Source organism: Anarhichas minor, unplaced genomic scaffold (genome assembly GCF_050575085.1).
Source record: "Anarhichas minor isolate MPS153535 unplaced genomic scaffold, ASM5057508v1 ptg000030l, whole genome shotgun sequence".
NCBI lineage: Eukaryota > Metazoa > Chordata > Actinopteri > Perciformes > Anarhichadidae > Anarhichas > Anarhichas minor.
The window spans coordinates 1,857,027-1,871,756 of NW_027466476.1; the positions used below are offsets into that span (position 1 = coordinate 1,857,027).

The window sequence follows — 14,730 nt, forward strand, 5'->3', positions numbered from 1 at the left end:
CCTGAGCAATGATTAGTGACTGTAGTTTCAACACTGGTCTGTAATGTGCACATGGTTTGGAGAGACTCATGATTTCTGTCATGTGCTAGTATTGTGTTCATTTTTTAAATTACAAATCATTCTTTGTAACATGAATAATGTGCCCTTATCGGACAACATGCTGTTATTTTGAGCTCGAAGGTTCATTGTTGACAAAACTCAAGGTCAACTTGTTTTATCAAATTTTCTCCTAAATGAAAATCTCATTGGATAACTAACAGTTATATCAATTAAATAAGTTAATAGACAAAGAACATTGACACATTTGTATCACACACACATTGTAGGTTTGATAATAAGAATATAAAAGACAATTTTGTTATAAATATAAAACTTTTTATTGATTGTCAAAATATGACTATTAAATAAAATAAAAATATAAATTATTATTTTTCTTTTTCCAAAATTTGAGATTCATTCAATATTTACAACATCAAGGAGGCAAAATACACTGTGCAGTGACTGTGAATGACATTACAGTTTGCTTGCTTTTATCCATATTTAACAATTACAATAAAAAAATGTAGTAAAGCATCAAAGTTTCCTACATTCTTTCACACGATGAGCTCATGTATTCACCTCAACATCTCAGTACATCTTATCTTACACATACGCTGTACAACATTTGAGGGAGTTCAATGACATGTGACAAAGGTTCCTGGCTGGGATTCGATTGATGCAGCTACCAGGCAACATTAAGTAGGTGCTACTCAAAGTGTTTTCTTTGCCACAGTCACTCGGTAGCTTGTATTTGGTGTTTCCTGTTGTCTTGGAGCTTAGAACAGCCCAGAGACAAACCTCACACGCCCCCCACTGATAAAGCGCTGATCTTGGATCGGCACAGCGGGCATGTGCCAAACGTTTCGGAGACTCTTAAAGCGCACTGGTTACATAAACACTGGTGGCCGCAAGACAAAGTGATTCTGGCCTGTTTTTCCATGCACACCACACAGTCCATTACGTTGCCTCCATCTGCAATCAAATCAAAGGAATCACAATTACAACATTGTCATCAGGGATAGGTTCTATCTGGTTACAAATGTGCACTGAAATCACTGAAATCTGGTTGCATTTGGTGTGAAGGACTCTTTCTTACCTGATGGGACTTTCATGTCAAGACTGGAGATGCTTTCATCACTGTTTCCATGGAGGCTTGAGACAGGAATCAAACTGTTGAGGCTGTCTGCATCAGGTGAGGTGAGGTGTTCAGGTGCAGGACAGGACCGTCTGGTGTGAAGCAGCTCCCTTTTCTCTGAGCCTGCAGCAAAGAGTATCAAATATTTTAGTAACAAGGAAACATTAACTTGGCCTTGTCAGTGCATGTGAAACAAGTAAGAACAATAAAAAGAGGCTGCACAGCAAACGATACACCCTTGTAGTAAACATACCTAGGAGGGAAATGGCGCATGTCTGTCCATAGATGTCTATCATGGCCCATAGCGGCTTGCTGAGATTCACTCCTGTCAGTAGCTTGTGCCGCTTGATGTTGTGGCTTGTGACGTATACGGAGCCTTTACCAGAGAGCCAGAACTCCAGCTCTGAACCTTCTTGGCAGTGGGATTCAGGCACTGGGGCAGCCCAGTGCCCTTGGGTGTGAGTGAGGTTGGGGATGGCCATGATGGGCAGAGGCAGATATCTGTCCGAGGGCAGCACGTTGGTGAAGCCCACACGCATAGCTCCTTGCCAGTTCAACAACTCTTTCTCAACCCTCAGACGAATCTTCTCCTGGATCTTTACCAGGCGGCTGCTGAACACCAGGCCGTTCTTGAACGTGTTCCTCGTCCTCTCTGCGCGTCGACACCCATTGCTCAGAGTGACCATGTCTCCCACAGCCAGAGGGTGGAAGGTCAAAGGGCCGAGGCAGGACCGGCCACATCTGCGGGACGTCTCTGACCCAACAACTGCAAAGGAGCAACAACACGGTTAAGAATCTTGATGTGCGACCCAGGTTCACTTATTGTTGTTTGATTATTTCCAATCATGTAGATTACATCTGCACTGTAATCACAGCATCTAACAGGATGTTAGTTAATCATTCATGGTAATAGAGTGATAAAGTTTATCCTGAATGACATTTTACAACTACGAAATTATAAAAAGAGTAATTATGAAAGTAACACACACATGCTTTCACTTCAGAGAAAGATGGGCATTTCATATAAAGATGAATACTTGGAAGTAAACACTGTATCCAATCATAACCAGTTTATTTTATAGAGGACGAGTTGAAGTAAATGATAACTAGCCAGGAACACATCTAGCAGATATGACTAATGCACGGGTAGCGTTAAGCAACTATGTAGTGTATGTGAAGCCTTTCACTCACTGGTGACAAGCTGAGCATTTCCAGTAAAACATGTAGCTTCTAGTCATCTCCTTCATTTCACACTTTACAGCACAGGATATAAATCCTTAATTCCCACGTGTGTCTTTTTTAAGTCTTCTTCCTCGTTTGCTCATCATCTGTTTTACATCACTTATCAACGCGCTCCTGTTTTGGATCTCACCTAATCCGATTCTTAACAGTAACAACAACTTGAATGGACGAGACTGTCAGTAGCCTTTTGAAAAAATAGGAAAGTAGGGATGTTTTCATGATGCACATATGCATAAAAACTGAACTAACAACTATTTTCAGACTAAAGTCATGTACTTTTTTTATTAAAAAAATATTGATAAGAGCTATAAAATAATCCCTTTCACCAACATTTGTGTCACTAATATGACAAATTGTAAATTAATTACTATTTACATAATTTAATTATTAGTATTAAGTTAGTAATAATATAAAACTGACTTTATATTAATTCTGACTTCTTAAATGTAACTTCACAAAGTGTGTTAATAACAGAGAGTCTTGTTGACATTTAAAGCAGTATTGTAAATTGCATACGAAGTCACTGTAAAGACCAAAGAACAGATATCTCACCAGAGTTCCCGTTGTCACTCTCGTTCTCCATCTTGAAGAGGCAGAAGGTACTTTGAAGGTTTGAAGGTTTTGATAGAAGATGTGCTCTCGTCTGTATCTTCGTGTAATTGTCATGTAGTTGGAGAGTTGGCTGCTTTTAAAACGCTGTGCACGTGAGTCTTCGAAACACAAACATCCCCCTGCATCACATGGAAAGTGAAAGGAGGAGTCAGGGAGGAACCATAGTTTGGAAATTTATCTGCTGCTGGCAAGGTCGGGCAGGTCACAACAAATCATTTAGTTAAGTTTCTGTTTGAATCAGTGTCCTTTAGTGCAGCAATACAAACATAAAATCACAACGTGACGTCCTGAACTCTGTGATGTTTTGCTCCCATGTAGAGCAGTAGTTTATGTGTAAGAAATGCACAACTTGCAGATTTGTTCTCACAACCCAGAATATACTTTTATTAATGTGGCGTTGCCTGTTTTTGATGTTGCAGATAATCTGTTGTCGCTGCCTGTATGAAACCTTTTAAAGTGTATTTAACTCTCATGTTGCAGTTTCCTGTACTTGCCTGTGTTTACTCAAAATGGGATGGATCTTATATTATATTGATGACCATTAGTTCATATTCATATGAATCTAATATTTGAATGTCCTGAGCTCGACACTGCCATTTTATCAGAGCTACCCAGCAGGAAACATAATGCAATATGAACTCCTAAGAAACACTGGAGAAGTCAACTTTTGAAAGGTATCACGGAAAATACCACCAAGATTTTGGATACCACTTCCGTGACTGGCGCATTGAGCGACACGCATACGAGGTTAAGTGATGAGAGCATGCAAAACTCCGTACTTTCACATGTTCTTGGTCGATGCTGGTAAATCATTCACCAGAGTGTGCACAGCTTTGTCGCCCTCTACAGGACACACACCTTGTCATTTCTTACAAAAAAGAATAATAAAAGAATCACAACATTATTGTGGTTGATAGTAGAAAATAATCTGTAATTGAGCCCAATTAAACCTCACCTTCCGTCTTCAGATGTAACGCTTGTGGATAGTCACAATGCTAAATCAAGATCTGGGCTAAATTGTGTTGAAATAAATTAAAATACTTGGTAATCAAGTATTTATTGAAATGCCAGGTACATGGCATCCTTTGCATGCCATGAGAGTCACGTAGACAAACCTCGTGTTTGCATCGGAGATCAGGTTTAACTCATCAGGAAGATTACATCTGCAAAGGAATCTGTTTGTCAAACGGGCGAGATCCAACATTAATGCCCTTTGACCTGAATTGTTGCCTTAAGAGGATTAAAGAGCAAATCAATTAATCTATTTGTCACAGAGTGCACAATAGGAAAGGTGAAGAAACAGGAGTCTTTTGCCAATTAGACTCCATGGTGAGATAATTATAGGGACTGCAGGTGGAGATTAGTTCATAACATATCAATTAAATCATCTCTTCTCATTCTGAGATTAATGTTTTAAACGGGAAGTGATGCCATGAGCTGTACAGGAATATCCCCCCCGATGGAGTCTGGACACTGGTGGTAGTGACGGGGAGAAAAGCAATGATGAAGATCTAGATGGATGCGATACGAAGCGGAACTTCAGATGAGCTCAGAAGCATCAACTGGGAAGACTGGTAGAGTTAAGACCGAAGGAGAATGGGGTGGAGGAGGATTGTGTCGATCGGAGACTGAAATAAGAACTAACAGGAGAAAAGAAAGGCACAGTTTCCAAATTTGACAGCAAGGACATGATATTGTTGCAAATATCAGGTGTAACTGAAGACTGTACTCCCTTACTCAGCTGATTGAGAGGGAAATCAATGCAGTAGGGATCAAGAATATGGTCTTCCTGATTAAACTTTTGCTAAGTTTCATTAGTTAACATGTGAATAGGTGACAACAAAAACATTTAGTGCTGATGGTGCTGATTTCTTGCACCATCTGTCATTTTGGAGAGCAGGCAGCAGGGGAAGGACCAAAACACAGATTCCCGTTGAGGAGGTAGCAGAAACAACTCAGTGATTCGTTGAACATGGCTTACAGGTTTTGAGTCCAAAAGGAAGAAACACCAGGCAGAGTCACGCACAAACAGAAACGAAGACAAACCAAGAAAGCACAAAGGAGACAGCAACTACTATTTTAATCTTTGTGAAGGCTCCTGTTGCAACCTGAGCAATGATTAGTGACTGTAGTTTCAACACTGGTCTGTAATGTGCACATGGTTTGGAGAGACTCATGATTTCTGTCATGTGCTAGTATTGTGTTCATTTTTTAAATTACAAATCATTCTTTGTAACATGAATAATGTGCCCTTATCGGACAACATGCTGTTATTTTGAGCTCGACGGTTCATTGTTGACAAAACTCAAGGTCAACTTGTTTTATCAAATTTTCTCCTAAATGAAAATCTCATTGGATAACTAACAGTTATATCAATTAAATAAGTTAATAGACAAAGAACATTGACACATTTGTATCACACACACATTGTAGGTTTGATAATAAGAATATAAAAGACAATTTTGTTATAAATATAAAACTTTTTATTGATTGTCAAAATATGACTATTAAATAAAATAAAAATATAAATTATTATTTTTCTTTTTCCAAAATTTGAGATTCATTCAATATTTACAACATCAAGGAGGCAAAATACACTGTGCAGTGACTGTGAATGACATTACAGTTTGCTTGCTTTTATCCATATTTAACAATTACAATAAAAAAATGTAGTAAAGCATCAAAGTTTCCTACATTCTTTCACACGATGAGCTCATGTATTCACCTCAACATCTCAGTACATCTTATCTTACACATACGCTGTACAACATTTGAGGGAGTTCAATGACATGTGACAAAGGTTCCTGGCTGGGATTCGATTGATGCAGCTACCAGGCAACATTAAGTAGGTGCTACTCAAAGTGTTTTCTTTGCCACAGTCACTCGGTAGCTTGTATTTGGTGTTTCCTGTTGTCTTGGAGCTTAGAACAGCCCAGAGACAAACCTCACACGCCCCCCACTGATAAAGCGCTGATCTTGGATCGGCACAGCGGGCATGTGCCAAACGTTTCGGAGACTCTTAAAGCGCACTGGTTACATAAACACTGGTGGCCGCAAGACAAAGTGATTCTGGCCTGTTTTTCCATGCACACCACACAGTCCATTACGTTGCCTCCATCTGCAATCAAATCAAAGGAATCACAATTACAACATTGTCATCAGGGATAGGTTCTATCTGGTTACAAATGTGCACTGAAATCACTGAAATCTGGTTGCATTTGGTGTGAAGGACTCTTTCTTACCTGATGGGACTTTCATGTCAAGACTGGAGATGCTTTCATCACTGTTTCCATGGAGGCTTGAGACAGGAATCAAACTGTTGAGGCTGTCTGCATCAGGTGAGGTGAGGTGTTCAGGTGCAGGACAGGACCGTCTGGTGTGAAGCAGCTCCCTTTTCTCTGAGCCTGCAGCAAAGAGTATCAAATATTTTAGTAACAAGGAAACATTAACTTGGCCTTGTCAGTGCATGTGAAACAAGTAAGAACAATAAAAAGAGGCTGCACAGCAAACGATACACCCTTGTAGTAAACATACCTAGGAGGGAAATGGCGCATGTCTGTCCATAGATGTCTATCATGGCCCATAGCGGCTTGCTGAGATTCACTCCTGTCAGTAGCTTGTGCCGCTTGATGTTGTGGCTTGTGACGTATACGGAGCCTTTACCAGAGAGCCAGAACTCCAGCTCTGAACCTTCTTGGCAGTGGGATTCAGGCACTGGGGCAGCCCAGTGCCCTTGGGTGTGAGTGAGGTTGGGGATGGCCATGATGGGCAGAGGCAGATATCTGTCCGAGGGCAGCACGTTGGTGAAGCCCACACGCATAGCTCCTTGCCAGTTCAACAACTCTTTCTCAACCCTCAGACGAATCTTCTCCTGGATCTTTACCAGGCGGCTGCTGAACACCAGGCCGTTCTTGAACGTGTTCCTCGTCCTCTCTGCGCGTCGACACCCATTGCTCAGAGTGACCATGTCTCCCACAGCCAGAGGGTGGAAGGTCAAAGGGCCGAGGCAGGACCGGCCACATCTGCGGGACGTCTCTGACCCAACAACTGCAAAGGAGCAACAACACGGTTAAGAATCTTGATGTGCGACCCAGGTTCACTTATTGTTGTTTGATTATTTCCAATCATGTAGATTACATCTGCACTGTAATCACAGCATCTAACAGGATGTTAGTTAATCATTCATGGTAATAGAGTGATAAAGTTTATCCTGAATGACATTTTACAACTACGAAATTATAAAAAGAGTAATTATGAAAGTAACACACACATGCTTTCACTTCAGAGAAAGATGGGCATTTCATATAAAGATGAATACTTGGAAGTAAACACTGTATCCAATCATAACCAGTTTATTTTATAGAGGACGAGTTGAAGTAAATGATAACTAGCCAGGAACACATCTAGCAGATATGACTAATGCACGGGTAGCGTTAAGCAACTATGTAGTGTATGTGAAGCCTTTCACTCACTGGTGACAAGCTGAGCATTTCCAGTAAAACATGTAGCTTCTAGTCATCTCCTTCATTTCACACTTTACAGCACAGGATATAAATCCTTAATTCCCACGTGTGTCTTTTTTAAGTCTTCTTCCTCGTTTGCTCATCATCTGTTTTACATCACTTATCAACGCGCTCCTGTTTTGGATCTCACCTAATCCGATTCTTAACAGTAACAACAACTTGAATGGACGAGACTGTCAGTAGCCTTTTGAAAAAATAGGAAAGTAGGGATGTTTTCATGATGCACATATGCATAAAAACTGAACTAACAACTATTTTCAGACTAAAGTCATGTACTTTTTTTATTAAAAAAATATTGATAAGAGCTATAAAATAATCCCTTTCACCAACATTTGTGTCACTAATATGACAAATTGTAAATTAATTACTATTTACATAATTTAATTATTAGTATTAAGTTAGTAATAATATAAAACTGACTTTATATTAATTCTGACTTCTTAAATGTAACTTCACAAAGTGTGTTAATAACAGAGAGTCTTGTTGACATTTAAAGCAGTATTGTAAATTGCATACGAAGTCACTGTAAAGACCAAAGAACAGATATCTCACCAGAGTTCCCGTTGTCACTCTCGTTCTCCATCTTGAAGAGGCAGAAGGTACTTTGAAGGTTTGAAGGTTTTGATAGAAGATGTGCTCTCGTCTGTATCTTCGTGTAATTGTCATGTAGTTGGAGAGTTGGCTGCTTTTAAAACGCTGTGCACGTGAGTCTTCGAAACACAAACATCCCCCTGCATCACATGGAAAGTGAAAGGAGGAGTCAGGGAGGAACCATAGTTTGGAAATTTATCTGCTGCTGGCAAGGTCGGGCAGGTCACAACAAATCATTTAGTTAAGTTTCTGTTTGAATCAGTGTCCTTTAGTGCAGCAATACAAACATAAAATCACAACGTGACGTCCTGAACTCTGTGATGTTTTGCTCCCATGTAGAGCAGTAGTTTATGTGTAAGAAATGCACAACTTGCAGATTTGTTCTCACAACCCAGAATATACTTTTATTAATGTGGCGTTGCCTGTTTTTGATGTTGCAGATAATCTGTTGTCGCTGCCTGTATGAAACCTTTTAAAGTGTTTTAACTCTCATGTTGCAGTTTCCTGTACTTGCCTGTGTTTACTCAAAATGGGATGGATCTTATATTATATTGATGACCATTAGTTCATATTCATATGAATCTAATATTTGAATGTCCTGAGCTCGACACTGCCATTTTATCAGAGCTACCCAGCAGGAAACATAATGCAATATGAACTCCTAAGAAACACTGGAGAAGTCAACTTTTGAAAGGTATCACGGAAAATACCACCAAGATTTTGGATACCACTTCCGTGACTGGCGCATTGAGCGACACGCATACGAGGTTAAGTGATGAGAGCATGCAAAACTCCGTACTTTCACATGTTCTTGGTCGATGCTGGTAAATCATTCACCAGAGTGTGCACAGCTTTGTCGCCCTCTACAGGACACACACCTTGTCATTTCTTACAAAAAAGAATAATAAAAGAATCACAACATTATTGTGGTTGATAGTAGAAAATAATCTGTAATTGAGCCCAATTAAACTTCACCTTCCGTCTTCAGATGTAACGCTTGTGGATAGTCACAATGCTAAATCAAGATCTGGGCTAAATTGTGTTGAAATAAATTAAAATACTTGGTAATCAAGTATTTATTGAAATGCCAGGTACATGGCATCCTTTGCATGCCATGAGAGTCACGTAGACAAACCTCGTGTTTGCATCGGAGATCAGGTTTAACTCATCAGGAAGATTACATCTGCAAAGGAATCTGTTTGTCAAACGGGCGAGATCCAACATTAATGCCCTTTGACCTGAATTGTTGCCTTAAGAGGATTAAAGAGCAAATCAATTAATCTATTTGTCACAGAGTGCACAATAGGAAAGGTGAAGAAACAGGAGTCTTTTGCCAATTAGACTCCATGGTGAGATAATTATAGGGACTGCAGGTGGAGATTAGTTCATAACATATCAATTAAATCATCTCTTCTCATTCTGAGATTAATGTTTTAAACGGGAAGTGATGCCATGAGCTGTACAGGAATATCCCCCCCGATGGAGTCTGGACACTGGTGGTAGTGACGGGGAGAAAAGCAATGATGAAGATCTAGATGGATGCGATACGAAGCGGAACTTCAGATGAGCTCAGAAGCATCAACTGGGAAGACTGGTAGAGTTAAGACCGAAGGAGAATGGGGTGGAGGAGGATTGTGTCGATCGGAGACTGAAATAAGAACTAACAGGAGAAAAGAAAGGCACAGTTTCCAAATTTGACAGCAAGGACATGATATTGTTGCAAATATCAGGTGTAACTGAAGACTGTACTCCCTTACTCAGCTGATTGAGAGGGAAATCAATGCAGTAGGGATCAAGAATATGGTCTTCCTGATTAAACTTTTGCTAAGTTTCATTAGTTAACATGTGAATAGGTGACAACAAAAACATTTAGTGCTGATGGTGCTGATTTCTTGCACCATCTGTCATTTTGGAGAGCAGGCAGCAGGGGAAGGACCAAAACACAGATTCCCGTTGAGGAGGTAGCAGAAACAACTCAGTGATTCGTTGAACATGGCTTACAGGTTTTGAGTCCAAAAGGAAGAAACACCAGGCAGAGTCACGCACAAACAGAAACGAAGACAAACCAAGAAAGCACAAAGGAGACAGCAACTACTATTTTAATCTTTGTGAAGGCTCCTGTTGCAACCTGAGCAATGATTAGTGACTGTAGTTTCAACACTGGTCTGTAATGTGCACATGGTTTGGAGAGACTCATGATTTCTGTCATGTGCTAGTATTGTGTTCATTTTTTAAATTACAAATCATTCTTTGTAACATGAATAATGTGCCCTTATCGGACAACATGCTGTTATTTTGAGCTCGACGGTTCATTGTTGACAAAACTCAAGGTCAACTTGTTTTATCAAATTTTCTCCTAAATGAAAATCTCATTGGATAACTAACAGTTATATCAATTAAATAAGTTAATAGACAAAGAACATTGACACATTTGTATCACACACACATTGTAGGTTTGATAATAAGAATATAAAAGACAATTTTGTTATAAATATAAAACTTTTTATTGATTGTCAAAATATGACTATTAAATAAAATAAAAATATAAATTATTATTTTTCTTTTTCCAAAATTTGAGATTCATTCAATATTTACAACATCAAGGAGGCAAAATACACTGTGCAGTGACTGTGAATGACATTACAGTTTGCTTGCTTTTATCCATATTTAACAATTACAATAAAAAAATGTAGTAAAGCATCAAAGTTTCCTACATTCTTTCACACGATGAGCTCATGTATTCACCTCAACATCTCAGTACATCTTATCTTACACATACGCTGTACAACATTTGAGGGAGTTCAATGACATGTGACAAAGGTTCCTGGCTGGGATTCGATTGATGCAGCTACCAGGCAACATTAAGTAGGTGCTACTCAAAGTGTTTTCTTTGCCACAGTCACTCGGTAGCTTGTATTTGGTGTTTCCTGTTGTCTTGGAGCTTAGAACAGCCCAGAGACAAACCTCACACGCCCCCCACTGATAAAGCGCTGATCTTGGATCGGCACAGCGGGCATGTGCCAAACGTTTCGGAGACTCTTAAAGCGCACTGGTTACATAAACACTGGTGGCCGCAAGACAAAGTGATTCTGGCCTGTTTTTCCATGCACACCACACAGTCCATTACGTTGCCTCCATCTGCAATCAAATCAAAGGAATCACAATTACAACATTGTCATCAGGGATAGGTTCTATCTGGTTACAAATGTGCACTGAAATCACTGAAATCTGGTTGCATTTGGTGTGAAGGACTCTTTCTTACCTGATGGGACTTTCATGTCAAGACTGGAGATGCTTTCATCACTGTTTCCATGGAGGCTTGAGACAGGAATCAAACTGTTGAGGCTGTCTGCATCAGGTGAGGTGAGGTGTTCAGGTGCAGGACAGGACCGTCTGGTGTGAAGCAGCTCCCTTTTCTCTGAGCCTGCAGCAAAGAGTATCAAATATTTTAGTAACAAGGAAACATTAACTTGGCCTTGTCAGTGCATGTGAAACAAGTAAGAACAATAAAAAGAGGCTGCACAGCAAACGATACACCCTTGTAGTAAACATACCTAGGAGGGAAATGGCGCATGTCTGTCCATAGATGTCTATCATGGCCCATAGCGGCTTGCTGAGATTCACTCCTGTCAGTAGCTTGTGCCGCTTGATGTTGTGGCTTGTGACGTATACGGAGCCTTTACCAGAGAGCCAGAACTCCAGCTCTGAACCTTCTTGGCAGTGGGATTCAGGCACTGGGGCAGCCCAGTGCCCTTGGGTGTGAGTGAGGTTGGGGATGGCCATGATGGGCAGAGGCAGATATCTGTCCGAGGGCAGCACGTTGGTGAAGCCCACACGCATAGCTCCTTGCCAGTTCAACAACTCTTTCTCAACCCTCAGACGAATCTTCTCCTGGATCTTTACCAGGCGGCTGCTGAACACCAGGCCGTTCTTGAACGTGTTCCTCGTCCTCTCTGCGCGTCGACACCCATTGCTCAGAGTGACCATGTCTCCCACAGCCAGAGGGTGGAAGGTCAAAGGGCCGAGGCAGGACCGGCCACATCTGCGGGACGTCTCTGACCCAACAACTGCAAAGGAGCAACAACACGGTTAAGAATCTTGATGTGCGACCCAGGTTCACTTATTGTTGTTTGATTATTTCCAATCATGTAGATTACATCTGCACTGTAATCACAGCATCTAACAGGATGTTAGTTAATCATTCATGGTAATAGAGTGATAAAGTTTATCCTGAATGACATTTTACAACTACGAAATTATAAAAAGAGTAATTATGAAAGTAACACACACATGCTTTCACTTCAGAGAAAGATGGGCATTTCATATAAAGATGAATACTTGGAAGTAAACACTGTATCCAATCATAACCAGTTTATTTTATAGAGGACGAGTTGAAGTAAATGATAACTAGCCAGGAACACATCTAGCAGATATGACTAATGCACGGGTAGCGTTAAGCAACTATGTAGTGTATGTGAAGCCTTTCACTCACTGGTGACAAGCTGAGCATTTCCAGTAAAACATGTAGCTTCTAGTCATCTCCTTCATTTCACACTTTACAGCACAGGATATAAATCCTTAATTCCCACGTGTGTCTTTTTTAAGTCTTCTTCCTCGTTTGCTCATCATCTGTTTTACATCACTTATCAACGCGCTCCTGTTTTGGATCTCACCTAATCCGATTCTTAACAGTAACAACAACTTGAATGGACGAGACTGTCAGTAGCCTTTTGAAAAAATAGGAAAGTAGGGATGTTTTCATGATGCACATATGCATAAAAACTGAACTAACAACTATTTTCAGACTAAAGTCATGTACTTTTTTTATTAAAAAAATATTGATAAGAGCTATAAAATAATCCCTTTCACCAACATTTGTGTCACTAATATGACAAATTGTAAATTAATTACTATTTACATAATTTAATTATTAGTATTAAGTTAGTAATAATATAAAACTGACTTTATATTAATTCTGACTTCTTAAATGTAACTTCACAAAGTGTGTTAATAACAGAGAGTCTTGTTGACATTTAAAGCAGTATTGTAAATTGCATACGAAGTCACTGTAAAGACCAAAGAACAGATATCTCACCAGAGTTCCCGTTGTCACTCTCGTTCTCCATCTTGAAGAGGCAGAAGGTACTTTGAAGGTTTGAAGGTTTTGATAGAAGATGTGCTCTCGTCTGTATCTTCGTGTAATTGTCATGTAGTTGGAGAGTTGGCTGCTTTTAAAACGCTGTGCACGTGAGTCTTCGAAACACAAACATCCCCCTGCATCACATGGAAAGTGAAAGGAGGAGTCAGGGAGGAACCATAGTTTGGAAATTTATCTGCTGCTGGCAAGGTCGGGCAGGTCACAACAAATCATTTAGTTAAGTTTCTGTTTGAATCAGTGTCCTTTAGTGCAGCAATACAAACATAAAATCACAACGTGACGTCCTGAACTCTGTGATGTTTTGCTCCCATGTAGAGCAGTAGTTTATGTGTAAGAAATGCACAACTTGCAGATTTGTTCTCACAACCCAGAATATACTTTTATTAATGTGGCGTTGCCTGTTTTTGATGTTGCAGATAATCTGTTGTCGCTGCCTGTATGAAACCTTTTAAAGTGTATTTAACTCTCATGTTGCAGTTTCCTGTACTTGCCTGTGTTTACTCAAAATGGGATGGATCTTATATTATATTGATGACCATTAGTTCATATTCATATGAATCTAATATTTGAATGTCCTGAGCTCGACACTGCCATTTTATCAGAGCTACCCAGCAGGAAACATAATGCAATATGAACTCCTAAGAAACACTGGAGAAGTCAACTTTTGAAAGGTATCACGGAAAATACCACCAAGATTTTGGATACCACTTCCGTGACTGGCGCATTGAGCGACACGCATACGAGGTTAAGTGATGAGAGCATGCAAAACTCCGTACTTTCACATGTTCTTGGTCGATGCTGGTAAATCATTCACCAGAGTGTGCACAGCTTTGTCGCCCTCTACAGGACACACACCTTGTCATTTCTTACAAAAAAGAATAATAAAAGAATCACAACATTATTGTGGTTGATAGTAGAAAATAATCTGTAATTGAGCCCAATTAAACCTCACCTTCCGTCTTCAGATGTAACGCTTGTGGATAGTCACAATGCTAAATCAAGATCTGGGCTAAATTGTGTTGAAATAAATTAAAATACTTGGTAATCAAGTATTTATTGAAATGCCAGGTACATGGCATCCTTTGCATGCCATGAGAGTCACGTAGACAAACCTCGTGTTTGCATCGGAGATCAGGTTTAACTCATCAGGAAGATTACATCTGCAAAGGAATCTGTTTGTCAAACGGGCGAGATCCAACATTAATGCCCTTTGACCTGAATTGTTGCCTTAAGAGGATTAAAGAGCAAATCAATTAATCTATTTGTCACAGAGTGCACAATAGGAAAGGTGAAGAAACAGGAGTCTTTTGCCAATTAGACTCCATGGTGAGATAATTATAGGGACTGCAGGTGGAGATTAGTTCATAACATATCAATTAAATCATCTCTTCTCATTCTGAGATTAATGTTTTAAACGGGAAGTGATGCCA

General features: G+C 39.9%; 3 protein-coding genes across 3 annotated transcripts; all 3 read right to left on the bottom strand.

The window, feature by feature from the left end:
* Positions 1 to 493: 493 nt before the first annotated feature.
* On the bottom strand, positions 494 to 3,059 carry LOC142964396 (E3 ubiquitin-protein ligase NEURL3-like). Its single transcript, XM_076104698.1, has 4 exons — positions 2,969 to 3,059; positions 1,428 to 1,940; positions 1,136 to 1,297; positions 494 to 1,011 (listed from the first exon to the last, which is right to left on the bottom strand). The coding sequence occupies exons 1-4, from the start codon at positions 2,997 to 2,999 to the stop codon at positions 839 to 841; spliced, it is 879 nt and encodes a 292-aa protein (XP_075960813.1). The 5' UTR covers positions 3,000 to 3,059; the 3' UTR covers positions 494 to 838.
* A 2,569-nt stretch (positions 3,060 to 5,628) lies between these two features.
* On the bottom strand, positions 5,629 to 8,194 carry LOC142964397 (E3 ubiquitin-protein ligase NEURL3-like). Its single transcript, XM_076104699.1, has 4 exons — positions 8,104 to 8,194; positions 6,563 to 7,075; positions 6,271 to 6,432; positions 5,629 to 6,146 (listed from the first exon to the last, which is right to left on the bottom strand). The coding sequence occupies exons 1-4, from the start codon at positions 8,132 to 8,134 to the stop codon at positions 5,974 to 5,976; spliced, it is 879 nt and encodes a 292-aa protein (XP_075960814.1). The 5' UTR covers positions 8,135 to 8,194; the 3' UTR covers positions 5,629 to 5,973.
* Positions 8,195 to 10,762: 2,568 nt separating this feature from the next.
* On the bottom strand, positions 10,763 to 13,328 carry LOC142964399 (E3 ubiquitin-protein ligase NEURL3-like). The gene is made up of 4 exons (XM_076104700.1): positions 13,238 to 13,328; positions 11,697 to 12,209; positions 11,405 to 11,566; positions 10,763 to 11,280 (listed from the first exon to the last, which is right to left on the bottom strand). Exons 1-4 carry the CDS (start codon positions 13,266 to 13,268, stop codon positions 11,108 to 11,110), a joined length of 879 nt encoding a protein of 292 aa, XP_075960815.1. The 5' UTR covers positions 13,269 to 13,328; the 3' UTR covers positions 10,763 to 11,107.
* Between the last annotated feature and the right edge of the window lie 1,402 nt (positions 13,329 to 14,730).